This window comes from Ostrinia nubilalis, unplaced genomic scaffold (assembly GCF_963855985.1).
Source record: "Ostrinia nubilalis unplaced genomic scaffold, ilOstNubi1.1 SCAFFOLD_42, whole genome shotgun sequence".
In the NCBI taxonomy this organism is placed as follows: domain Eukaryota; kingdom Metazoa; phylum Arthropoda; class Insecta; order Lepidoptera; family Crambidae; genus Ostrinia; species Ostrinia nubilalis.
In genome coordinates this window covers 72,575-98,856 of record NW_026973580.1, presented here as the reverse complement: position 1 = coordinate 98,856, position 26,282 = coordinate 72,575, and the positions used below count along the sequence as shown (strand labels likewise).

At 48.8% G+C, this 26,282-nt stretch overlaps 7 protein-coding genes and 1 long non-coding RNA gene across 8 annotated transcripts; 7 read left to right on the top strand and 1 right to left on the bottom strand.

Moving 5' to 3' along the window:
* Positions 1-904: 904 nt before the first annotated feature.
* LOC135087513 (histone H2A) lies at positions 905-1,997 on the top strand. The gene has a single exon (XM_063982232.1). It carries the CDS (start codon positions 1,213-1,215, stop codon positions 1,585-1,587), a length of 375 nt encoding a protein of 124 aa, XP_063838302.1. The 5' UTR covers positions 905-1,212; the 3' UTR covers positions 1,588-1,997.
* A 250-nt stretch (positions 1,998-2,247) lies between these two features.
* Positions 2,248-3,371, top strand: LOC135087511 (histone H2B). The gene has a single exon (XM_063982229.1). It carries the CDS (start codon positions 2,557-2,559, stop codon positions 2,929-2,931), a length of 375 nt encoding a protein of 124 aa, XP_063838299.1. The 5' UTR covers positions 2,248-2,556; the 3' UTR covers positions 2,932-3,371.
* Positions 3,372-3,862: 491 nt separating this feature from the next.
* LOC135087510 (histone H3) lies at positions 3,863-4,661 on the top strand. Its single transcript, XM_063982228.1, has one exon. The coding sequence runs from the start codon at positions 4,036-4,038 to the stop codon at positions 4,444-4,446; it is 411 nt and encodes a 136-aa protein (XP_063838298.1). The 5' UTR covers positions 3,863-4,035; the 3' UTR covers positions 4,447-4,661.
* Positions 4,662-5,274: 613 nt separating this feature from the next.
* On the top strand, positions 5,275-26,238 carry LOC135087515 (uncharacterized). Its single transcript, XM_063982234.1, has 3 exons — positions 5,275-5,707; positions 24,353-24,723; positions 25,747-26,238. Exons 1-3 carry the CDS (start codon positions 5,410-5,412, stop codon positions 26,056-26,058), a joined length of 981 nt encoding a protein of 326 aa, XP_063838304.1. The 5' UTR covers positions 5,275-5,409; the 3' UTR covers positions 26,059-26,238.
* Positions 6,898-9,407, bottom strand: LOC135087517 (uncharacterized). Its single transcript, XR_010260859.1, has 3 exons — positions 9,305-9,407; positions 8,493-8,596; positions 6,898-7,499 (listed from the first exon to the last, which is right to left on the bottom strand). It is a non-coding gene; the product is annotated as an uncharacterized LOC135087517 (long non-coding RNA).
* On the top strand, positions 7,496-8,468 carry LOC135087507 (histone H1B-like). Its single transcript, XM_063982226.1, has one exon. It carries the CDS (start codon positions 7,556-7,558, stop codon positions 8,261-8,263), a length of 708 nt encoding a protein of 235 aa, XP_063838296.1. The 5' UTR covers positions 7,496-7,555; the 3' UTR covers positions 8,264-8,468.
* On the top strand, positions 21,469-22,334 carry LOC135087514 (histone H2A). The gene has a single exon (XM_063982233.1). It carries the CDS (start codon positions 21,550-21,552, stop codon positions 21,922-21,924), a length of 375 nt encoding a protein of 124 aa, XP_063838303.1. The 5' UTR covers positions 21,469-21,549; the 3' UTR covers positions 21,925-22,334.
* Positions 22,585-23,708, top strand: LOC135087512 (histone H2B). Its single transcript, XM_063982231.1, has one exon. The coding sequence runs from the start codon at positions 22,894-22,896 to the stop codon at positions 23,266-23,268; it is 375 nt and encodes a 124-aa protein (XP_063838301.1). The 5' UTR covers positions 22,585-22,893; the 3' UTR covers positions 23,269-23,708.
* Positions 26,239-26,282: the final 44 nt, after the last annotated feature.

The following is a 26,282-nucleotide window of genomic DNA, read 5'->3' as shown; positions in this document are numbered from 1 at the left end:
TTTAAGCCATCGCCGCTTACAACCCACACCGCCCTCTTTGCGGACGATACAGCCATTTACTGTACGTCCCGCCGGGCAGCCCACATAGTCAAGACCCTCCAAAACACTGCCGACGTCCTCGGCAAGTGGTTTAGGAAATGGCGTATCGAGGTCAATCCCGATAAAAGCGCCGCCATCATCTTTGCTCGCAATAGCAAATTCCCTCCCACGCACAAATCGATCACTATGTTCGATCGTCCCATTCCATGGACAAAGAAGGTTAAGTATCTCGGCGTCACTCTTGACAAAGGGTTAACCTTCCGCGAACATGTGAAAACCGTTCGCGACCGAGCGTCCTTCGCTCTAGGTCGCCTCCACTGTCTTCTAAACAGTCGTAGTAAATTGTCGCTTAGAAATAAGTTGAGAATTTACACGACTTGCATTCGTCCCATTTTCACGTATGCAGGCCCAGTGTTTGCACACATCGCCCCCTCCCACATCCATAGGTTACAAGTCCTCCAGAATAGGTTCATGCGCAAGGCCACGGGAGCCCCGTGGTACCTGCGTAATGAAAATCTCCATATTGACTTGGGGTTACCGACTATTAAGTCGTACCTCAAGCAATTATCTGAGAACTATTTTGACTCTGCCACGTCCCACCCGAACCCCCTCATTTCCGGGGCGGCGAACTACTCGCCGGACCTCCCCACCCCCCCGCGCAGACGTCGTCCCAGGAACGCCCTCAGCGATCCCGACGACGACATCACCCTAGCCATCGAGGCCGCCCAACAGCTCGCGAAAACTAGCACCACTCCACTCCAACCGATCTACCGTCCTCGCCGGCGAGGACTCGCGCCGCGGTCCCCTTCGACCCGTCCCTTTTTCTCGCGGTATCGGCACGTGCCGGGCCGCTTCTTTCCCCAAACCTACGTTAGGCTACCGTCCCCCAGCAACGCCCTAGGCCGAGGTTCGAGCCCCACTCGGGGGCGCCCTTAGGCTCGTTGCTTAAATTTTGAGGTTGAGAGCCATCTGCGCTCACCTATTGTCCGGTGAAGCTGAAAAAGCCGCTCACGGCTATCAGCATAGTCCGTCCGAAAAAAAAAAAAAAAAAAAAAAAAAAAAAAAAAAAAAAAAAAAAAAAAAAAAAAAAATTGACACAGACAGTCTCGACGCGCGCTCGTCGTTACACGTTCACTTTGTGTGTTGATTTATTTCTCTACAAACTACAACAACATGTCGGGTCGCGGCAAGGGTGGCAAGGTCAAGGGAAAGGCAAAGTCCCGGTCCAACCGTGCCGGTCTCCAGTTCCCCGTCGGTCGTATCCACAGGCTTCTGCGTAAGGGCAATTACGCCGAGCGTGTCGGTGCCGGTGCGCCCGTGTACCTGGCCGCCGTCATGGAGTACCTGGCCGCTGAAGTGCTCGAGTTGGCCGGTAACGCGGCTCGTGACAACAAAAAGACCAGGATCATCCCGAGACATCTACAACTGGCGATACGCAACGACGAGGAATTGAACAAGCTCCTCTCCGGCGTCACCATCGCCCAGGGTGGTGTGCTGCCCAACATCCAGGCCGTGCTCTTGCCCAAGAAGACCGAGAAGAAGGCATAAATCGCCGCCGCGTTTTCGCATCATTTATGTATGCTGCACTCTGCTGCTGTATACATATTGATGATCGAGACACGACCGAACGAAACGTGTGTGCACGTTTCTTCAAACAAAAAGGCCCTTTTCAGGGCCGCAATATGATTCTGAGTATTTATGAAATGTTTCTTGACGATTGACACGAGTGCAAATCTCTTCTTACACTATACAATAATAAATACTATCACTACACAATATAATGAATAATTTATTGATTGTCTGAAAAAGTCGGCATGATGGTTAACAGACAAAATAAATAAATGCCTAATTATGAGAGAGAGACAAAATATACCCGTACGTAAATACATAGGTAGATTCGAGTTTGAGCATGAAAAATCCTTAAGAAAAATATTTTAGTATTTATAACGTGATGCGATTGATCTATTGATATATATATTTTTTTTTTTTTTATATATTATTAAAATTAATTTTAAAATCTTGCTTGCGCTTTGCGTTTCGTGAGAGAAAAGAAAGACAGAGAGAAAATGTAAATCTACATTACTCGTAATGCACTTGCATAATATTTTTTATGTCGTACGTACGTACCTACCTACCTACCTACCTACCTACATACATACATACATTTTTTTTTTTATTATTATTATTATAAAACTGAAACCAAACTAGAGAGTTGAGTGAGCGAGAGAAACGCTCCTCACATATCGCCATCTCACTCACTCGCTCGTCGCACCCATCAACAACACAGACCGTAATGTGTTATGAGCGAGACGGCACAGAGCGAGAGAGAAATATCATGTTAATGCGACGACACTATTGGTCGAAGTGACACCGCGTTGCGGTCGCTTTTTGAACTGACAGTAACTGAGGTAAACCCCAATCTACCGAAAAATTTACACATTCGCTCGTCACTCTCGGCACGGTCGAGTTGTTGTAAGCTGATATACATTATTATCGTCGTTATCCCATTAAACAATCATGCCGCCCAAGACAAGTGGCAAGGCCGCCAAGAAGTCAGGCAAGGCTCAGAAGAACATCTCCAAAACTGACAAGAAGAAGAAGAAGCACAAGAGGAAGGAGAGCTACGCCATCTACATCTACAAAGTGCTGAAGCAGGTCCACCCCGACACCGGTATCTCCAGCAAGGCCATGTCGATCATGAACTCGTTCGTGAACGACATCTTCGAACGCATCGCCGCCGAAGCTTCCCGTCTGGCTCACTACAACAAGCGTTCCACGATCACGTCGAGGGAGGTGCAGACATCCGTCAGGCTGCTGCTGCCCGGTGAACTCGCCAAGCACGCCGTCAGTGAAGGCACAAAGGCCGTCACCAAATACACCAGCTCCAAGTGAATTGGCAGCGCTTCGTCGTCGTCGTCGTTCGTGTTGTCGGTGTTTTACACCAAACACAACCACGACACAAAAACAAAAGGCCCTTTTCAGGGCCACAAAATGCATATCATAAATTGAAAAGTTTCTTGTCGATGGCGTGTCACGTAAATAAATGTTATGTACCTTACCTACCTACTTAACCTACTTATAAAACAGCTTATTTATTTATTGTTCGCTTATAGTAAGCATTGTGAATAATTAATAATTGTCTACGTATCAGATTGTGCTTGTCAGTGAAGAGTGAGCAAACTAGAGAAAAAAATATAATATCGTCAACTAAAAACAACAATGACTCCTATAAAATATCGAAGGTAAATTAGAATCAATCAACACAATACCTACATTATTTTAATTTTCGCAGATAACAGGAAAAAATATAAATTAATTATGAACGAACTATGAAGTTAATAAACTAAGCGAGTACTTATTAAATTAAGAAATAATACTTTTCACACACGTACTCGTATAACTGCAGACTCACTGTTTAAATAAAATATTTGTATCATTTTTGTACTTATATAATCAATCAATCAATATTTTGAATTTCCAAAAAGAAACTCTCACACAATATATCCGGCTAGAGGAAAACTCAAAACGCAAAAATATAAATAATTTGTCGTAGAATAATTAATTAGTTAGCCTAGAATAGGTATTTAAATACCTGATAATTATTGCTTTGTTGTTGATTTTGAGTGGAAAATACACATAACACTTCTTACTACATAGTTATTATCCTGGCACAGGCAAATTTATACGCCTGAAAGGAGGCTTCGTTCGTTAGTATTTATTATGTAGTAGTATTTTATAAGAAATGAAACTACTTACATCTATGTGTGTATAAACAATTTTGAATTTTTGAAACGCGAATGAAAAAAAAAAAAAAAACGTGCGAGCGAGAGAGAGAGCGCGCACGCAGTGAGAAAGAGAGGCGTATACATCGTCGGCTATAAATACGGCGTGGCGCGCGCGTACATGTTTTATTATAGGATCGTACGTCGAACGACGCGCCGCTCCGCTCTCTTGTAAAATTTGCATTTGTGAAAAGTTGTTTTACGTTTACGTACAATGGCCCGTACCAAGCAGACCGCTCGTAAGTCGACCGGTGGTAAAGCCCCGAGGAAGCAGCTGGCCACCAAGGCCGCTCGCAAGAGTGCGCCCGCCACCGGTGGCGTCAAGAAACCCCATCGCTACAGGCCCGGTACCGTGGCCCTCCGTGAGATTCGTCGTTACCAGAAGAGCACTGAGCTCTTGATCCGCAAGTTGCCGTTCCAGCGTCTCGTGCGTGAAATCGCTCAGGATTTCAAGACCGATCTGCGTTTCCAGAGCTCCGCCGTCATGGCGCTCCAGGAGGCCAGCGAGGCTTACCTGGTGGGCCTCTTCGAGGACACCAACCTGTGCGCGATTCACGCCAAGCGCGTCACCATCATGCCCAAGGACATCCAGCTGGCGCGCAGGATCAGAGGAGAGCGCGCCTAAGTGCTTCGCGCTCGACTTTGCTCTGCGCCGCCGCTGTCGTCCGAGGAGGATACGCGCGCATCAAACAAACACAAAAAAGGCCCTTTTCAGGGCCGCATATGATTCTTAATGTGTGTGTCCACCAACACAAGTTTCTGTCGATGACGAGTCCGAGTTTAACATTTTATTACACACTCCATAATGTGTACATACATACATACATACTTACTTACTCACTTTATAATATTATTTATGCCGATCAATAAATTATTTAACACTATAATAATTATCTAGTAAATGAGCACGCACGCAACAATCAACGCAAATTGAATATGAATGAAAGAGAAACAAAATGATAATAGTAGGCCTATATTGTGAGCTGTTCGATAGTATTTTTTTTTTTTTTTTTCTATAATTACAAAATTTCAGTTTTATGTTACTTACATTTGCCTGCATGAACTGGCTCCCGGATCATTACCTACACAAATAATTATTTAATTGATATTGATGATTTTATTTATTTTTTTTTAAGAAAAATATAACACGTAGAGCGAGCGAGCGAGAGAGAGAGAGAGAATGTGTTGAATATTTCCATCTCTGTCGTGCGAGTGAGTGGTGACGCATTATTTTATGCGAGAGCGAGACGGAACCCCTTTTTCTTTGCCATTAATTTGTTTTTAATTCAATGGAATTTATTAATTATTACTTAATATAATAATAACATAATATAAAAATAACATACGTACTTATTTTAATGTAAAATCATCAACGATACTCCGTCTCTGTCGCACTAGCGCTCGCACACGCGAGAGTGAGAGAAGACATGGCCCCCCCGCTGCCGCCCGCCCCTCGTTCGCTTTACGAATGATATAAAAGTCAGGCTCTGCCTAGTTTCGGGCACAGTCTCGTTCGAGTAATCGTCTCTCGCACACACTATCGGTGTGCGCACGTGTAAATCGAAACCACTAAACCAAATCAAGCAAGATGACCGGTCGCGGTAAGGGAGGAAAGGGTCTGGGAAAAGGAGGCGCCAAGCGCCACAGGAAGGTGCTCCGTGACAACATCCAGGGTATCACCAAGCCCGCCATCCGTCGTCTCGCTCGCAGAGGTGGCGTGAAACGTATCTCCGGTCTGATCTACGAGGAGACGCGTGGTGTGCTGAAGGTGTTCCTCGAGAACGTGATCCGTGACGCCGTCACTTACACGGAGCACGCCAAGAGGAAGACCGTCACCGCCATGGACGTCGTCTACGCTCTGAAGCGTCAAGGTCGCACCCTGTACGGTTTCGGTGGTTAAACCAACCGCTGCTGCTGAATCGTCGTCGTGTGGCGCATCATCATCGCCGCGCTGCTTGTTGTTGGCGCAACTACGACGCTACGAGGATGATCGCAAAACGATCACAAATACACAAAAGGCCCTTTTCAGGGCCGCACAAATTTCGTTAATTATAATGACTGTTTCTATCGAAGACTTTACACAATAATTACCTACCTATATTATATTATAATATATTAATAATAGATAATAATTCCTGTTATTGCTCTCACATGGCATGGCACACCTCGCACGCACACACACACACATAAATTTATCCTATCCTAGGTGCCGCCAGCACATAAATACATATTAATATAATGTACCTACCTGCCTGTACTATGCAAATAAGAAGAGTTTGAGAAAATAAATGTATGTAGGTACTTCTTTCATCCATCATCATTACACAATAATTATGTTACGGGGGGCACGGGAATGGAATGGTATTGGAACGTTTCGTTTCGGGGCTATGGAATAATATCGTGGAAAGTATAAAAATGGGGTTTTGTAAAAAAATATATTAAATAAGTCAAACAAATTTTATTTGTAATAACAATTACTATAAATAAGTGCGTCAATGTCATAAAACGTCTTTAGAGTAGGTACATAATAATTATACATTATACCAATGTTTCATTTCATATTATCACTCATATAGATTAAATAATACAACAGCAAAATTTATGTGAAAATAATAAATACATTATTATAATAAAATATTACTGTCGCACCTGTGAAGCCTCGTCGTTGGTGGATTCGATTCGTTCGCCATCAATCTGCGGCGGCAGCGCGGCGAGAATCTTCATCACCGCGTATGTACCACACTCCTCCCTGCGGAATAAAAAATAAATAATGTTATTATGTGTAGGTACCATATATAACGTATTTTTTTTTTTTTTTTGTTACTAGTACGCATAAGGTGCCCAGTAAAATTATTTTGTTTATTTACATGGACGTGCAAGAATCTTCACTAGCCCGCGTCCCACTGTCTGTGAAAGGTACGACGGCTGTAGATGGCGGGCGGCGCTTTCGTCAAAATAATTATCGTGACTCGATGTGAAAAATTAATTTTTTTTATTATGTTCATATTATAATGGCACAATCGATACATTTACAATTATTTTAATAGCATAACATAGGTAGTTCGTACGACTACGAGATCGCCTGCCCTAACAAACGACACAGGAGAGGCCGCCGTTCATGTTTTACGACCCCCGAGTCTATTGCGATAAATACGGTCCGAAGCGATACCAATATTGACGATTCATCGATGCGTATGGTCGTTGGGATGTTCGCTTTCAATTTGTCCATGAAAAAATATCGATCATAACCGTATAAATGGAGAAAAACAACATTTAAACACGACCCTCGGTCGGTCCGGTTGGCAATGTTGAAAATAAACGCGTGCAGCGTTCGAATCGTGATTCATACAGTGACATATACATCACAGACGCACGGGGGCACTATAGGAGATGTCGGTGACGCGTTAAATTCTCTAATATGTTGAATAATTTTTCGCGAAACTAATTTTTTTCAGATGCATGCTAGTGAAAAGTTTCAAGTGTTCGTACGAGAAAACATCTAGCTACAGAGAGGCTCTCCTTACGGTATTGCCATGACGCGTCGTTTCGCACCGTAAGTTTTGTCCCGCTCTAACACACCGCTCTATCCATCCTCTTTTCTCTCGTTCCGCGCGCGCGCAGTCGCAGTACGTACGTTCGTTGTTTCGCTCGCTCGTCGCGTTCCAGCAGCAGCATCGTCTGAAATTAATTGTTTTGATTCGTTCACGTAAACAGTCAAAATAACAAAAAGAAAAATGGCAGACACAGCAGTGGCATCCGAGGCACCGGCTCCGGCGACGCCCGCGAAGAAACCCAAGGCGACGGCGACCGGAGGAGCTAAGAAGCCGAAAGCGAAGCCCACCCACCCGAAGACGTCCGAGATGGTGAACAACGCCATCAAAGAGTTGAAGGAGCGCAGCGGTTCCTCGCTGCAGGCCATCAAGAAGTACATCGCGGCTCAGTACAAAGTGGACGCTGAAAAATTGGCACCTTTCATCAGGAAGTACCTGAAGAGCGCCGTCGAGTCCGGCGCTTTGATCCAGACCAAGGGCAAGGGCGCTTCCGGTTCGTTCAAATTGGAATCCAAATCTGCGGCATCCAAGAAGCCGGCGGCGAGCAAGCCCGCCAAGGGCGCCGCCGCAGCGTCGGCCAAGTCCAAGAAGGTGACGGCCGCGTCGGCCGCCGGCAAGGCGAAGAAGGGCGCCGCCTCGAGCGCCGCATCGTCGCCCTCGAAGGCGAAGCCCTCCGCCGCCACCAAGGACAAGAAGGCGGCCGCCGCGAAGAAGAAGCCCGCCGCCAAGAAACCCGCCGCCGCCGCCAAGGGTAAGGCCGCCGCTGCGCCGAAGGCCAAGAAGACCGCCAAACCGCCAACCAAGAAACCCAAGGCGCCCAAACCGAAGAAGGCCGCCGCAACACCGAAATCCAAGCCCGCGGCCAAGAAGGCGTCCGCCGGCAAGAAGTAAGCCGCCGCCGCCGCCGCGCGCGTCAGCCAGCAGCAGCAACTTGTTGTGTCGCCCATACGCCCGCCAGTGTTGTCGTGGGTAATGGTGGTGTTGGTGGTGGTACTACTGACACACCCCATCATCATCATCATAACAACGGCCGAGGCTGAGGCTGCGGTTGCAGCGAGGAGCGTCGAAAGTTTTAAAAAGCCCTTTTCAGGGCTAACAAATAATTCAAACATGTACTTACATGTGTTTCTTGCGATAGACGAGTCACATTTTAAATACAGAGGCAGACAGACAGGCAGGCAGGCAGGCAGGCAGGCCGAGTCCTGCTCTCCGCTGCTTGCTGTCCTGAAAAACAAACACATTAATTACTAAATAATTAATATAGGTATACATAATATAGGCACCCCCTATCTACCCACACACACCACACTACATGCATCTTTTATGCATCAACAACTATTTCAATATTATTTATTTGATCACCAACAAGGTAACGTTCACAAGAGAGTAACACACAAAAATTATTATTATGAGTTATCGATTCAATCTAAAACAATAATTAAAAAATAACTAATAAAAATATAATAAAAACAAGGCAACTTAGTTAAGAGTTCACAAATTCAGTCGGAGGCATCAAATACATTTATCACCAACATAATAATTAATTAGTCATTGGTGCCTCCGAATGCATTAATTTGTTTATGATAAATTCAATCCCAATCCAAATCTGTCCGTCAACTGTCGAACATCAATAATATGTTTTTGTTTAAAAATAACTGTTCGGTTTATTATTTTTATAAGACTTTAATTAATAGTAATGTGTAAAATTTTTTTATCTAAAACTGAATTAAATTTGACAGTTGAAATCCGGATTTGGAATAGAAACCTATTAGAATATGGGAAACGGGCACAAGTTGTCTTGTTTTTATCTTTTTTTTTTAAATTCCTTTTTTTACACGCCGTTGGGTTTTTTGTTTTACACTCGAAAAACATAACCCACCCTCCTTCTGGCGCAGTCGGGTAATTAACTAATTAATAATAACACTCACTCACCCCATCGCATCGTTCCGTTCGGTTCATGATAATATTCGGCCGACGACGGCGAGAGGGCGGCGGAGGCCTCCAGCCGCCGCCGCCGCCGCCGCCGCCGCCGCCGCCGCCGCAGACAGCGACCGCCCGCCCGCACGCCCGCCACACCACCAGCACCAGCACCAGCAGCAGCAGCAGCACACATTGTTCACGCACCACCAACTGAAATTATGAACGGAGAAACCACATTTAGGTATCTGTGTATGATACCACAACAACATCACACGCATCACTTTGGCACTTTGTTTGTTCGCACACATAATCATTTATCGTTTAAATCGCTCTCAATTTACTTGCTTTTACCGCACAACACACACAACTAACTGAATTAACGAATAACAACAACAACAAGTAGCCACCTGAGTTAACTTATAACTTGTCTTGCATTTGATGCGCGTCGTCGTTCACTTTTCGCCATTTCAGCGGCAAAATGATAACACAATATACCTATTATCATTCAACTTTCACAACTTTTTATAATAATCACCAGAATCCCGCCGCCCGACTGCCCTGTCTGCCGGGTGCCGGCGCTTGACACTGACGTTTAATTTTTTTTTTTTTTTTTTTTCCATTACCCAAAAGAAACGCGTTTTATACCACACATACATCTGCCTACATAGAGAAAAAAAAAAAAAATCAAATTAATTAACCAAGTGAAAAGGAAAAACACTTTTTTTTTTTTTTTTTTTTTTCTCCCGTTTATATCAGCACGGTCTGTCACAAACCAACGCGAAGCGAGTGAAAGAGAAAGACAAGTGTGTCTCTTTCTGAAAATTTCGCGCGAGACGTGCATATCTATCTATCTCTTTCTGACAGTGAAACGTTCGCCCCACTAATGGGTTTGCGCGCGCCGTTATAAATATTCTGCGCTCAACAAAAATTGACACATTCGCTTCGCATCGCTCGCACGGTACGGACGTGCGCTCCGCCTCGCCCGCCCGCTCGCATGCGCTGCGCTCCGAGTTCCTCGAGCTTATCGCCCTCGCTCTGCGAGTCTTGTTTCTGTGGTGTTTTGTCACAATTACGTGGCTTGCCCGCGGCTGCGCTTGGGATACCTAACGGTGATAACGAACAAGCGTAGTTAAACGCCTTTCTAAAGGCGGTTCGGTTCGATTGGGAGCGACCGACAGTGCCTTTTTCAAGGCGCTGAAATTTCCTGCCGCCGCCGGTATATTAGGCTGTGAACCTTGGCCTCCTGGAAGGCACGTTTGAGAGGGTGAGGCGTTCCTCCTCGCCCTTGAGACACTCGGTTTCACAGTCTTTTCACTGCCGGGCGTGACCCCCCTACCCCTCCCTATTTTCCATCCCTGAAGGAGCGTATCCCTGGTTGTTTTTGCGACCGGGGCCCTCCTGAAGGACTGCTAGGAGTAGGTACTCACCCTACGTCGCGGCGTTGCTACGTTGCGGCGTAGTTACATTGGTTAGGGCACACTTTTCCGACACACCCCGCTCGGTTTACACCGACTGTGCGGGACTTACACACCGCTATAACCACCGAGTTTCTTGCCGGCTCTTCTCGGTGGTTGCGACTTGCGAACCGGCGTAGATTCACGCGTCGCGAATACACCCTCCATGCCATGGACACGGAGGAACTATTAAAGTTCCTCCGGGCCACTCACCCGGAGGTTCTCTCCGGGTTTAAAGCCCACATACGGGCAAAATCCCTCGCAAGCTCCGTCTATGAGGAGCCTGCTTCCCCGTCATGTCCCGAGGACGCCATGTGCGATCCTAACTCGGCCCCGCTACCAATCCCGCTCACGAACGAGCACTCTATTGTGATAGATCACCAATCCCATGCCCCCAGTAGGGACATGGAATGTGACTCTGTCTCAGACGCCGATGACGGTGGCTTCACCACCGTCAGTCGTCCGAAGAGGACCCGCAAATCCGCGGCCTCTCCCCCTCCTTCCCCCCCTGCGAAGGCGCTGAAGGCCAACTCGGGCCTATCCCAGCCCTCGCAATCTTCCCAGCCCTCCGGCTCGCAGTCGAGCACCGGCCGGACTGCCAGAGTCCCCCCAGTCTTTGTCCAGGACAAGGCGTCCTGGAACAAAATTTCCGGCGCGCTCAAGGAGCGCCACATCAATTTCTCGCACGCTAAGTCGTGCAATGTAGGCATTAAGGTGTCCTTGTCCACCTCGGACGAGCACCGAGCCCTAACTCGATTCCTTGATGAAAACCGTATCGGTTATCATACCTTCCCTCGCGAGGAGGAAAGGGAGCTGCGGGTTGTTATCCGTGGCCTTCCCAAGGAGCTAGACTCCGCCTCCATCTTGGCCGACCTCAAGGCACAAAACTTTCCCGTCAAACAGGTTCACCGTCTGTACAGGACTCGTACACGTGAACCATTTGACCTTGTCCAAGTAGTCTTGGACTATTCCAACGAAGCGAAATCGATTTTCAATTTGAAAACGGTTTGCTTCATCTCCGGGCTCAAAGTTGAGCCACCCCGAAAGCGCGGCGCTCCCGGCCAGTGCCACCGCTGTCAACATTACGGGCACGCTGCCCGTAATTGTCACGCCCGTCCTAGGTGCGTCAAGTGCCTAGGCGATCACGGCACAGCCGACTGTGTCCGTGACAAGGCCACAGCCACCGAACCACCGAGCTGCATACTGTGTGGTAGCCAGGGTCATCCTGCGAATTATCGCGGTTGTCCCCGGGCTCCACGCACTCAGCCGCGTGCCCCCATCCCCTCTGCCCCCAGGCAGATCAATGCTACTCGCAACTTTGCGGTAGCAAGTGAGGCTCCTAGCCTCCGCCCCAACAGGCCCAATGCTTGGGCTAGGCCTCTGGCCTACACCCAGGCTGCCAGCCTTACTCCCACACCCACCCAAACAGCTGTGGCCCCACCCGCGCTCCAGCAGGCTCCTCAACCCCATCCAGCCCCTAAGGCTACGCCAAAGGCACCTACCCAACAGGCGCCTAACCCAAGTCCCCCTGCCCCTAAGGCACCAGCCCACAAAGTCCCGGCCCCTCAGGCCAAGCCCCAGCCTTCACATTCACCTGCGGCTGACATTAAGTTGGTCAGAGACTTCTTTGGCCAAATTAATGTCGGCGAGATGTTTGTGATCGCCGCAAAACTGCGCGCGACTAATGGCGAAGGCAACATCATGGATAGGTTAACTATCCTCGCCGAACACGTAGACTTTTGCTACGCTATCTCCTCTTTCCACGCTCCGTAATGGCTAATCCCACCGCTAGGATCAAACCCCGGTCAATTACCTTAGCATTTTTCAACGCTAACGGTCTTAGACAGCAGAAGGACGAGGTTACTCAGTTCCTTACCGACCACCAGGTCGACATCTTTCTGGTTCAAGAGACCCTCCTAACACCCTCTATTCGCAATCCTAGGATAGCGAACTACAATATCATTAGACACGATAGGCCCACACGTGGCGGCGGCACGCTTATTTATTATAAGCGTTCTCTGCACTGTGCTTTAGTCGATCCCCCTTCTCTCTCTAACCTAGAAGTCTCACTCTGTCGGCTAGCCATGACTGGACACGAGCCCATCCTCATCGGCTCGGTTTACCTCTCCCCGAACAAGACTCCCTTAAGGAGCGACTTTCAGGCCCTCTTTGCTATGAATAGTGCAGTCATTCTTGGCGGCGACTTTAATAGCAAACACACTCATTGGGGTTGCGTAACATCCACTGCCAATGGCAACATGTTAAGCGAACTCTCTGAGGAACTCATCTTTGACATCTTAGTCCCTATGACGCCCACTCACTATCCTTACAATGTCGAGCATCGGCCCGACATTCTGGACATGGCAATTCTAAAGAATATAGGCCTCCGCCTACACTCTATAGAAACCATGCACGCGCTCACTTCTGACCATCGCCCGGTCGTACTACAACTAGGCTCTCCTGAGTCTACACCCACTATGAAGACAATTGTGGACTGGGACAAACTCAAGGTAAAACTTGGGAACTGTCAGAGCCCACAACTGTCCTCAATCCCCGACGATATAGTTTCGCCTCACGAAACTATTCACGCGATCGATGCGCTCACTAGTCACATCTCGGTCGCCATCGGCGACTCGTCTAGGCAAGTGCCTGCGATGGCTAACCACCGTCTCAGGTTGCCGGACGATGCGCGAGAACTATTGAGGGCAAAGAACGCAGCCACTCGCGATTATGACGCTTATCCAACCGAGGAAAACAGAGTCCGCTTACGTTCCTTACAGCGCGCTGTCAAGGCTCGTATCGCGGAACTCCGTAACAATCAGTGGGATGATCTACTTAAAGAAATCTCGCCATCTCACCAAGCCTATTGGAAGTTGACGAGAGCCTTTAAGTCTGACACCGTAGCGTCCACGCCACCGCTTTTACGTCCCGATCAAACGCTTGCGTTTGACGACGACGCCAAAGCCGAATGTCTAGCCGACAGTCTAGAAGCACAGTGCTCCCCCAGTACCCTCCCAGTAGACTCTGCCCACCTCCGCATGGTGGACAGCGAAGTCGAACGTAGAGCCGCCCTCCCTCCGACCACAACCCTAGACCCGACCAACGTCGACGAGGTGCGAACGATAATCAAAGGTTTCCGTCCCAACAAAGCCCCCGGCCCGGACCGTATCTCTAATAGAGTCTTACGCGCCCTGCCCGCCCCCCTAGTATACCTCTTGGTTGCTATTTTCAACGCGGCCATGTCTCACTGCATCTTTCCCGACGCGTGGAAAGAGGCAGAAGTCATTGGCATCCCGAAGCCCGGTAAGAAACTGGCTGACCCCACAAGCTACAGACCCATCAGTCTCTTAAAGACCATGGGTAAGTTATACGAACGTATAATTGTCTCTCGATTAAGAGATTATGTTTTTTCTAATAATCTCTTAATAAACGAACAGTTTGGCTTCCGCGCCTCACATTCCTGCGTACAACAGGTGCACCGCTTAACGGAGCACATACTTAGCGGCCTCACTGCTAAGCCACCCGTAGGGACAGGAGTGCTATTCTTCGACGTAGCGAAGGCATTCGATAAAGTCTGGCACAATGGCTTGATTTACAAGCTTTACGAACTCGGTGTGCCGGACAGTCTCGTGCACATCTTACGTGACTTTTTATCGAATCGCACCTTTCGTTACCGAGTAGATGGCTCCCTCTCCTCCCCCCGCCCCATTAGAGCCGGAGTCCCCCAGGGCTCCGTGCTCTCGCCCATCCTCTTTTCATTGTACGTCAATGACATCCCCAAATATCCGAATACGGATTTAGCCCTGTTTGCGGACGACACCGCACTCTACAAGTCCGGACGTAATCGGAATTACGTCATCTTGGCGCTCCAACGCGCAGTCACACAATTAGGCGAATGGTTCAGGAAGTGGCGTATCGAGGTAAATCCCGAAAAAAGTGCAGCAGTGTACTTTTCTAGGGCTTTGTCTGCGAAACGTCCTCCGGTTCGCACTCGTCCTAACGTCCCCACCCATCTCACCTTATTTGACCAAACTATTCCTTGGAAAAGTGAGGCCAAGTACTTAGGTGTCACCCTCGACCAGAGATTATCGTTCGCTCCGCACCTCAGACGCGTCTTGAGCCGTGCGAACCACTACATCCACCGACTCTACCACCTAGTTGGAAGGAAAAGTAAATTGTCACTTAGAAATAAGTTGACAATTTACAAAACCTGCATCCGTCCAGTGTTGACTTACGCCAGTCCGGTGTTTGCTCACACTTCCTGCACAGACCTTAAGAAATTCCAGACCCTCCAAAACAAATTCTTACGCCGAGCCGCGGATGCCCCGTGGTTCGTGCGTAATACGAATCTCCATAGAGATTTCGAGATCCCATCGATTGATCACTTTATGAAAGAAGCCTCTCGCCGCTACTTTGATAAAGCGATCAACCACAAGAACCCTCTTATCGTTAGCGCCGCCACGTATACACCCCAGAAAGATGTCGCTGCCCAATACCGACGACCTAGGCATGTCCTAGACGACCCGGACGATCCTATTACCGAATTTCTGAACACAGACATCACTGCCTTAAGCACGCCAACTACTCCACAACACAGTAGCTCGTTACACCGTACTCGCCGGCGAGTACGAGGCCCTGCTTTCCATTTCGGACGGTACAGACATGTACCGGGCCGGTTCTCCCCTATCCGTCCCCCGGACACGGCCTGAGCCGAGGTCCGAGCCTACCGTGGCGCCCTCAGGCCGCGTCCGTAGTCCCCTCGATCGGGCCCACTAGAGTGAGCCCGCCGTAGGCTGGACTTTGGTCCAACACCGCGGTGGGCAACCCTCTAGTTGGGTTCGCCACTGATCGGGCGCCTTATGCGCTCGATACGGCCCGATCGCGAACGTCGGTCTGCGACCGACGCGGACGAGCCTGGGCTTCGCTTCGCGAAGCCCACACTCGGCCTCGTCGGCACGCGCACTGACGATCGCCAAACGGCTAGAGTACCTTCTGTACTCGCCACTCTGCCCGGTGAAGTTGGAAAAGCTCTTCAAGCTACCAGCGCGCGTCCCTTCAAAAAAAAAAAAAAAAAAAAAAAAAAAAAAAAAAAAAAAAATTGACACAGACCCAGTCAGGATTCGCTTCGCATCGCTCGCACGGTACGGACGTGCGCTCCGCCTCGCCCGCCCGCTCGCATGCGCTGCGCTCCGAGTTCGTCGAGCTTATCGCCCTCGCTCTGCGAGTCTTGTTTCTGTGGTGTTTTGTCACAATTACGTGGCTTGCCCGCGGCTGCGCTTGGGATACCTAACGGTGATAACGAACAAGCGTAGTTAAACGCCTTTCTAAAGGCGGTTCGGTTCGATTGGGAGCGACCGACAGTGCCTTTTCAAGGCGCTGAAATTTCCTGCCGCCGCCGGTATATTAGGCTGTGAACCTTGGCCTCCTGGAAGGCACGTTTGAGAGGGTGAGGCGTTCCTCCTCGCCCTTGAGACACTCGGTTTCACAGTCTTTTCACTGCCGGGCGTGACCCCCCCTACCCCTCCCTATTTTCCATCCCTGAAGGAGCGTATCCCTGGTTGTTTTTGCGACCGGGGCCCTCCTGAAGGACTGCTAGGAGTAGGTACTCACCCTACGTCGCGGCGTTGCTACGTTGCGACGTAGTTACATTGGTTAGGGCACACTTTTCCGACACACCCCGCTCGGTTTACACCGACTGTGCGGGACTTACACACCGCTATAACCACCGAGTTTCTTGCCGGCTCTTCTCGGTGGTTGCGACTTGCGAACCGGTGTAGATTCACGCGTCGCGAATACACCCTCCATGCCATGGACACGGAGGAACTATTAAAGTTCCTCCGGGCCACTCACCCGGAGGTTCTCTCCGGGTTTAAAGCCCACATACGGGCAAAATCCCTCGCAAGCTCCGTCTATGAGGAGCCTGCTTCCCCGTCATGTCCCGAGGACGCCATGTGCGATCCTAACTCGGCCCCGCTACCAATCCCGCTCACGAACGAGCACTCTATTGTGATAGATCACCAATCCCATGCCCCCAGTAGGGACATGGAATGTGACTCTGTCTCAGACGCCGATGACGGTGGCTTCACCACCGTCAGTCGTCCGAAGAGGACCCGCAAATCCGCGGCCTCTCCCCCTCCTTCCCCCCCTGCGAAGGCGCTGAAGGCCAACTCGGGCCTATCCCAGCCCTCGCAATCTTCCCAGCCCTCCGGCTCGCAGTCGAGCACCGGCCGGACTGCCAGAGTCCCCCCAGTCTTTGTCCAGGACAAGGCGTCCTGGAACAAAATTTCCGGCGCGCTCAAGGAGCGCCACATCAATTTCTCGCACGCTAAGTCGTGCAATGTAGGCATTAAGGTGTCCTTGTCCACCTCGGACGAGCACCGAGCCCTAACTCGATTCCTTGATGAAAACCGTATCGGTTATCATACCTTCCCTCGCGAGGAGGAAAGGGAGCTGCGGGTTGTTATCCGTGGCCTTCCCAAGGAGCTAGACTCCGCCTCCATCTTGGCCGACCTCAAGGCACAAAACTTTCCCGTCAAACAGGTTCACCGTCTGTACAGGACTCGTACACGTGAACCATTTGACCTTGTCCAAGTAGTCTTGGACTATTCCAACGAAGCGAAATCGATTTTCAATTTGAAAACGGTTTGCTTCATCTCCGGGCTCAAAGTTGAGCCACCCCGAAAGCGCGGCGCTCCCGGCCAGTGCCACCGCTGTCAACATTACGGGCACGCTGCCCGTAATTGTCACGCCCGTCCTAGGTGCGTCAAGTGCCTAGGCGATCACGGCACAGCCGACTGTGTCCGTGACAAGGCCACAGCCACCGAACCACCGAGCTGCATACTGTGTGGTAGCCAGGGTCATCCTGCGAATTATCGCGGTTGTCCCCGGGCTCCACGCACTCAGCCGCGTGCCCCCATCCCCTCTGCCCCCAGGCAGATCAATGCTACTCGCAACTTTGCGGTAGCAAGTGAGGCTCCTAGCCTCCGCCCCAACAGGCCCAATGCTTGGGCTAGGCCTCTGGCCTACACCCAGGCTGCCAGCCTTACTCCCACACCCACCCAAACAGCTGTGGCCCCTCCCGCGCCCCAGCAGGCTCCTCAACCCCATCCAGCCCCTAAGGCTACGCCAAAGGCACCTACCCAACAGGCGCCTAACCCAAGTCCCCCTGCCCCTAAGGCACCAGCCCACAAAGTCCCGGCCCCTCAGGCCAAGCCCCAGCCTTCACATTCACCTGCGGCTGACATTAAGTTGGTCAGAGACTTCTTTGGCCAAATTAATGTCGGCGAGATGTTTGTGATCGCCGCAAAACTGCGCGCGACTAATGGCGAAGGCAACATCATGGATAGGTTAACTATCCTCGCCGAACACGTAGACTTTTGCTACGCTATCTCCTCTTTCCACGCTCCGTAATGGCTAATCCCACCGCTAGGATCAAACCCCGGTCAATCACCTTAGCATTTTTCAACGCTAACGGTCTTAGACAGCAGAAGGACGAGGTTACTCAGTTCCTTACCGACCACCAGGTCGACATCTTTCTGGTTCAAGAGACCCTCCTAACACCCTCTATTCGCAATCCTAGGATAGCGAACTACAATATCATTAGACACGATAGGCCCACACGTGGCGGCGGCACGCTTATTTATTATAAGCGTTCTCTGCACTGTGCTTTAGTCGATCCCCCTTCTCTCTCTAACCTAGAAGTCTCACTCTGTCGGCTAGCCATGACTGGACACGAGCCCATCCTCATCGGCTCGGTTTACCTCTCCCCGAACAAGACTCCCTTAAGGAGCGACTTTCAGGCCCTCTTTGCTATGAATAGTGCAGTCATTCTTGGCGGCGACTTTAATAGCAAACACACTCATTGGGGTTGCGTAACATCCACTGCCAATGGCAACATGTTAAGCGAACTCTCTGAGGAACTCATCTTTGACATCTTAGTCCCTATGACGCCCACTCACTATCCTTACAATGTCGAGCATCGGCCCGACATTCTGGACATGGCAATTCTAAAGAATATAGGCCTCCGCCTACACTCTATAGAAACCATGCACGCGCTCACTTCTGACCATCGCCCGGTCGTACTACAACTAGGCTCTCCTGAGTCTACACCCACTATGAAGACAATTGTGGACTGGGACAAACTCAAGGTAAAACTTGGGAACTGTCAGAGCCCACAACTGTCCTCAATCCCCGACGATATAGTTTCGCCTCACGAAACTATTCACGCGATCGATGCGCTCACTAGTCACATCTCGGTCGCCATCGGCGACTCGTCTAGGAAAGTGCCTGCGATGGCTAACCACCGTCTCAGGTTGCCGGACGATGCGCGAGAACTATTGAGGGCAAAGAACGCAGCCACTCGCGATTATGACGCTTATCCAACCGAGGAAAACAGAGTCCGCTTACGTTCCTTACAGCGCGCTGTCAAGGCTCGTATCGCGGAACTCCGTAACAATCAGTGGGATGATCTACTTAAAGAAATCTCGCCATCTCACCAAGCCTATTGGAAGTTGACGAGAGCCTTTAAGTCTGACACCGTAGCGTCCACGCCACCGCTTTTACGTCCCGATCAAACGCTTGCGTTTGACGACGACGCCAAAGCCGAATGTCTAGCCGACAGTCTAGAAGCACAGTGCTCCCCCAGTACCCTCCCAGTAGACTCTGCCCACCTCCGCATGGTGGACAGCGAAGTCGAACGTAGAGCCGCCCTCCCTCCGACCACAACCCTAGACCCGACCAACGTCGACGAGGTGCGAACGATAATCAAAGGTTTCCGTCCCAACAAAGCCCCCGGCCCGGACCGTATCTCTAATAGAGTCTTACGCGCCCTGCCCGCCCCCCTAGTATACCTCTTGGTTGCTATTTTCAACGCGGCCATGTCTCACTGCATCTTTCCCGACGCGTGGAAAGAGGCAGAAGTCATTGGCATCCCGAAGCCCGGTAAGAAACTGGCTGACCCCACAAGCTACAGACCCATCAGTCTCTTAAAGACCATGGGTAAGTTATACGAACGTATAATTGTCTCTCGATTAAGAGATTATGTTTTTTCTAATAATCTCTTAATAAACGAACAGTTTGGCTTCCGCGCCTCACATTCCTGCGTACAACAGGTGCACCGCTTAACGGAGCACATACTTAGCGGCCTCACTGCTAAGCCACCCGTAGGGACAGGAGTGCTATTCTTCGACGTAGCGAAGGCATTCGATAAAGTCTGGCACAATGGCTTGATTTACAAGCTTTACGAACTCGGTGTGCCGGACAGTCTCGTGCACATCTTACGTGACTTTTTATCGAATCGCACCTTTCGTTACCGAGTAGATGGCTCCCTCTCCTCCCCCCGCCCCATTAGAGCCGGAGTCCCCCAGGGCTCCGTGCTCTCGCCCATCCTCTTTTCATTGTACGTCAATGACATCCCCAAATATCCGAATACGGATTTAGCCCTGTTTGCGGACGACACCGCACTCTACAAGTCCGGACGTAATCGGAATTACGTCATCTTGGCGCTCCAACGCGCAGTCACACAATTAGGCGAATGGTTCAGGAAGTGGCGTATCGAGGTAAATCCCGAAAAAAGTGCAGCAGTGTACTTTTCTAGGGCTTTGTCTGCGAAACGTCCTCCGGTTCGCACTCGTCCTAACGTCCCCACCCATCTCACCTTATTTGACCAAACTATTCCTTGGAAAAGTGAGGCCAAGTACTTAGGTGTCACCCTCGACCAGAGATTATCGTTCGCTCCGCACCTCAGACGCGTCTTGAGCCGTGCGAACCACTACATCCACCGACTCTACCACCTAGTTGGAAGGAAAAGTAAATTGTCACTTAGAAATAAGTTGACAATTTACAAAACCTGCATCCGTCCAGTGTTGACTTACGCCAGTCCGGTGTTTGCTCACACTTCCTGCACAGACCTTAAGAAATTCCAGACCCTCCAAAACAAATTCTTACGCCGAGCCGCGGACGCCCCGTGGTTCGTGCGTAATACGAATCTCCATAGAGATTTCGAGATCCCATCGATTGATCACTTTATGAAAGAAGCCTCTCGCCGCTACTTTGATAAAGCGATCAACCACAAGAACCCTCTTATCGTTAGCGCCGCCACGTATACACCCCAGAAAGATGTCGCTGCCCAATACCGACGACCTAGGCATGTCCTAGACGACCCGGACGATCCTATTACCGAATTTCTGAACACAGACATCACTGCCTTAAGCACGCCAACTACTCCACAACACAGTAGCTCGTTACACCGTACTCGCCGGCGAGTACGAGGCCCTGCTTTCCATTTCGGACGGTACAGACATGTACCGGGCCGGTTCTCCCCTATCCGTCCCCCGGACACGGCCTGAGCCGAGGTCCGAGCCTACCGTGGCGCCCTCAGGCCGCGTCCGTAGTCCCCTCGATCGGGCCCACTAGAGTGAGCCCGCCGTAGGCTGGACTTTGGTCCAACACCGCGGAGGGCAACCCTCTAGTTGGGTTCGCCACTGATCGGGCGCCTTATGCGCTCGATACGGCCCGATCGCGAACGTCGGTCTGCGACCGACGCGGACGAGCCTGGGCTTCGCTTCGCGAAGCCCACACTCGGCCTCGTCGGCACGCGCACCGACGATCGCCAAACGGCTAGAGTACCTTCTGTACTCGCCACTCTGCCCGGTGAAGTTGGAAAAGCTCTTCAAGCTACCAGCGCGCGTCCCTTCAAAAAAAAAAAAAAAAAAAAAAAAAAATTGACACAGACAGTCTCGACGCGCGCTCGTCGTTACACGTTCACTTTGTGTGTTGATTTATTTCTCTACAAACTACAACAACATGTCGGGTCGCGGCAAGGGTGGCAAGGTCAAGGGAAAGGCAAAGTCCCGGTCCAACCGTGCCGGTCTCCAGTTCCCCGTCGGTCGTATCCACAGGCTTCTGCGTAAGGGCAATTACGCCGAGCGTGTCGGTGCCGGTGCGCCCGTGTACCTGGCCGCCGTCATGGAGTACCTGGCCGCTGAAGTGCTCGAGTTGGCCGGTAACGCGGCTCGTGACAACAAAAAGACCAGGATCATCCCGAGACATCTACAACTGGCGATACGCAACGACGAGGAATTGAACAAGCTCCTCTCCGGCGTCACCATCGCCCAGGGTGGTGTGCTGCCCAACATCCAGGCCGTGCTCTTGCCCAAGAAGACCGAGAAGAAGGCATAAATCGCCGCCGCGTTTTCGCATCATTTATGTATGCTGCACTCTGCTGCTGTATACATATTGATGATCGAGACACGACCGAACGAAACGTGTGTGCACGTTTCTTCAAACAAAAAGGCCCTTTTCAGGGCCGCAATATGATTCTGAGTATTTATGAAATGTTTCTTGACGATTGACACGAGTGCAAATCTCTTCTTACACTATACAATAATAAATACTATCACTACACAATATAATGAATAATTTATTGATTGTCTGAAAAAGTCGGCATGATGGTTAACAGACAAAATAAATAAATGCCTAATTATGAGAGAGAGACAAAATATACCCGTACGTAAATACATAGGTAGATTCGAGTTTGAGCATGAAAAATCCTTAAGAAAAATATTTTAGTATTTATAACGTGATGCGATTGATCTATTGATATATATATTTTTTTTTTTTTTATATATTATTAAAATTAATTTTAAAATCTTGCTTGCGCTTTGCGTTTCGTGAGAGAAAAGAAAGACAGAGAGAAAATGTAAATCTACATTACTCGTAATGCACTTGCATAATATTTTTTATGTCGTACGTACGTACCTACCTACCTACCTACCTACCTACATACATACATACATTTTTTTTTTTATTATTATTATTATAAAACTGAAACCAAACTAGAGAGTTGAGTGAGCGAGAGAAACGCTCCTCACATATCGCCATCTCACTCACTCGCTCGTCGCACCCATCAACAACACAGACCGTAATGTGTTATGAGCGAGACGGCACAGAGCGAGAGAGAAATATCATGTTAATGCGACGACACTATTGGTCGAAGTGACACCGCGTTGCGGTCGCTTTTTGAACTGACAGTAACTGAGGTAAACCCCAATCTACCGAAAAATTTACACATTCGCTCGTCACTCTCGGCACGGTCGAGTTGTTGTAAGCTGATATACATTATTATCGTCGTTATCCCATTAAACAATCATGCCGCCCAAGACAAGTGGCAAGGCCGCCAAGAAGTCAGGCAAGGCTCAGAAGAACATCTCCAAAACTGACAAGAAGAAGAAGAAGCACAAGAGGAAGGAGAGCTACGCCATCTACATCTACAAAGTGCTGAAGCAGGTCCACCCCGACACCGGTATCTCCAGCAAGGCCATGTCGATCATGAACTCGTTCGTGAACGACATCTTCGAACGCATCGCCGCCGAAGCTTCCCGTCTGGCTCACTACAACAAGCGTTCCACGATCACGTCGAGGGAGGTGCAGACATCCGTCAGGCTGCTGCTGCCCGGTGAACTCGCCAAGCACGCCGTCAGTGAAGGCACAAAGGCCGTCACCAAATACACCAGCTCCAAGTGAATTGGCAGCGCTTCGTCGTCGTCGTCGTTCGTGTTGTCGGTGTTTTACACCAAACACAACCACGACACAAAAACAAAAGGCCCTTTTCAGGGCCACAAAATGCATATCATAAATTGAAAAGTTTCTTGTCGATGGCGTGTCACGTAAATAAATGTTATGTACCTTACCTACCTACTTAACCTACTTATAAAACAGCTTATTTATTTATTGTTCGCTTATAGTAAGCATTGTGAATAATTAATAATTGTCTACGTATCAGATTGTGCTTGTCAGTGAAGAGTGAGCAAACTAGAGAAAAAAATATAATATCGTCAACTAAAAACAACAATGACTCCTATAAAATATCGAAGGTAAATTAGAATCAATCAACACAATACCTACATTATTTTAATTTTCGCAGATAACAGGAAAAAATATAAATTAATTATGAACGAACTATGAAGTTAATAAACTAAGCGAGTACTTATTAAATTAAGAAATAATACTTTTCACACACGTACTCGTATAACTGCAGACTCACTGTTTAAATAAAATATTTGTATCATTTTTGTACTTATATAATCAATCAATCAATATTTTGAATTTCCAAAAAGAAACTCTCACACAATATATCCGGCTAGAGGAAAACTCAAAACGCAAAAATATAAATAATTTGTCGTAGAATAATTAATTAGTTAGCCTAGAATAGGTATTTAAATACCTGATAATTATTGCTTTGTTGTTGATTTTGAGTGGAAAATACACATAACACTTCTTACTACATAGTTATTATCCTGGCACAGGCAAATTTATACGCCTGAAAGGAGGCTTCGTTCGTTAGTATTTATTATGTAGTAGTATTTTATAAGAAATGAAACTACTTACATCTATGTGTGTATAAACAATTTTGAATTTTTGAAACGCGAATGAAAAAAAAAAAAAAAACGTGCGAGCGAGAGAGAGAGCGCGCACGCAGTGAGAAAGAGAGGCGTATACATCGTCGGCTATAAATACGGCGTGGCGCGCGCGTACATGTTTTATTATAGGATCGTACGTCGAACGACGCGCCGCTCCGCTCTCTTGTAAAATTTGCATTTGTGAAAAGTTGTTTTACGTTTACGTACAATGGCCCGTACCAAGCAGACCGCTCGTAAGTCGACCGGTGGTAAAGCCCCGAGGAAGCAGCTGGCCACCAAGGCCGCTCGCAAGAGTGCGCCCGCCACCGGTGGCGTCAAGAAACCCCATCGCTACAGGCCCGGTACCGTGGCCCTCCGTGAGATTCGTCGTTACCAGAAGAGCACTGAGCTCTTGATCCGCAAGTTGCCGTTCCAGCGTCTCGTGCGTGAAATCGCTCAGGATTTCAAGACCGATCTGCGTTTCCAGAGCTCCGCCGTCATGGCGCTCCAGGAGGCCAGCGAGGCTTACCTGGTGGGCCTCTTCGAGGACACCAACCTGTGCGCGATTCACGCCAAGCGCGTCACCATCATGCCCAAGGACATCCAGCTGGCGCGCAGGATCAGAGGAGAGCGCGCCTAAGTGCTTCGCGCTCGACTTTGCTCTGCGCCGCCGCTGTCGTCCGAGGAGGATACGCGCGCATCAAACAAACACAAAAAAGGCCCTTTTCAGGGCCGCATATGATTCTTAATGTGTGTGTCCACCAACACAAGTTTCTGTCGATGACGAGTCCGAGTTTAACATTTTATTACACACTCCATAATGTGTACATACATACATACATACTTACTTACTCACTTTATAATATTATTTATGCCGATCAATAAATTATTTAACACTATAATAATTATCTAGTAAATGAGCACGCACGCAACAATCAACGCAAATTGAATATGAATGAAAGAGAAACAAAATGATAATAGTAGGCCTATATTGTGAGCTGTTCGATAGTATTTTTTTTTTTTTTTTTCTATAATTACAAAATTTCAGTTTTATGTTACTTACATTTGCCTGCATGAACTGGCTCCCGGATCATTACCTACACAAATAATTATTTAATTGATATTGATGATTTTATTTATTTTTTTTTAAGAAAAATATAACACGTAGAGCGAGCGAGCGAGAGAGAGAGAGAGAATGTGTTGAATATTTCCATCTCTGTCGTGCGAGTGAGTGGTGACGCATTATTTTATGCGAGAGCGAGACGGAACCCCTTTTTCTTTGCCATTAATTTGTTTTTAATTCAATGGAATTTATTAATTATTACTTAATATAATAATAACATAATATAAAAATAACATACGTACTTATTTTAATGTAAAATCATCAACGATACTCCGTCTCTGTCGCACTAGCGCTCGCACACGCGAGAGTGAGAGAAGACATGGCCCCCCCGCTGCCGCCCGCCCCTCGTTCGCTTTACGAATGATATAAAAGTCAGGCTCTGCCTAGTTTCGGGCACAGTCTCGTTCGAGTAATCGTCTCTCGCACACACTATCGGTGTGCGCACGTGTAAATCGAAACCACTAAACCAAATCAAGCAAGATGACCGGTCGCGGTAAGGGAGGAAAGGGTCTGGGAAAAGGAGGCGCCAAGCGCCACAGGAAGGTGCTCCGTGACAACATCCAGGGTATCACCAAGCCCGCCATCCGTCGTCTCGCTCGCAGAGGTGGCGTGAAACGTATCTCCGGTCTGATCTACGAGGAGACGCGTGGTGTGCTGAAGGTGTTCCTCGAGAACGTGATCCGTGACGCCGTCACTTACACGGAGCACGCCAAGAGGAAGACCGTCACCGCCATGGACGTCGTCTACGCTCTGAAGCGTCAAGGTCGCACCCTGTACGGTTTCGGTGGTTAAACCAACCGCTGCTGCTGAATCGTCGTCGTGTGGCGCATCATCATCGCCGCGCTGCTTGTTGTTGGCGCAACTACGACGCTACGAGGATGATCGCAAAACGATCACAAATACACAAAAGGCCCTTTTCAGGGCCGCACAAATTTCGTTAATTATAATGACTGTTTCTATCGAAGACTTTACACAATAATTACCTACCTATATTATATTATAATATATTAATAATA

What these genes read in the sequence shown, in the direction of transcription:
- LOC135087513 (XM_063982232.1), top strand. Translation starts at nt 1,213, where the DNA reads ATGTCGGGTCGCGGCAAGGGTGGCAAGGTCAAGGGAAAGGCAAAGTCC.
- LOC135087510 (XM_063982228.1), top strand. Translation starts at nt 4,036, where the DNA reads ATGGCCCGTACCAAGCAGACCGCTCGTAAGTCGACCGGTGGTAAAGCC.
- LOC135087515 (XM_063982234.1), top strand. Translation starts at nt 5,410, where the DNA reads ATGACCGGTCGCGGTAAGGGAGGAAAGGGTCTGGGAAAAGGAGGCGCC. An exon ending in TCAAGGTCGCACCCTGTACG is followed by an intron (nt 5,708 to 24,352) that starts GTTTCGGTGGTT and finishes ATTTGTGAAAAG; the next exon opens with TTGTTTTACGTTTACGTACA. An exon ending in GCGCGATTCACGCCAAGCGC is followed by an intron (nt 24,724 to 25,746) that starts GTCACCATCATG and finishes AAATCAAGCAAG; the next exon opens with ATGACCGGTCGCGGTAAGGG.
- LOC135087507 (XM_063982226.1), top strand. Translation starts at nt 7,556, where the DNA reads ATGGCAGACACAGCAGTGGCATCCGAGGCACCGGCTCCGGCGACGCCC.
- LOC135087511 (XM_063982229.1), top strand. Translation starts at nt 2,557, where the DNA reads ATGCCGCCCAAGACAAGTGGCAAGGCCGCCAAGAAGTCAGGCAAGGCT.
- LOC135087512 (XM_063982231.1), top strand. Translation starts at nt 22,894, where the DNA reads ATGCCGCCCAAGACAAGTGGCAAGGCCGCCAAGAAGTCAGGCAAGGCT.
- LOC135087514 (XM_063982233.1), top strand. Translation starts at nt 21,550, where the DNA reads ATGTCGGGTCGCGGCAAGGGTGGCAAGGTCAAGGGAAAGGCAAAGTCC.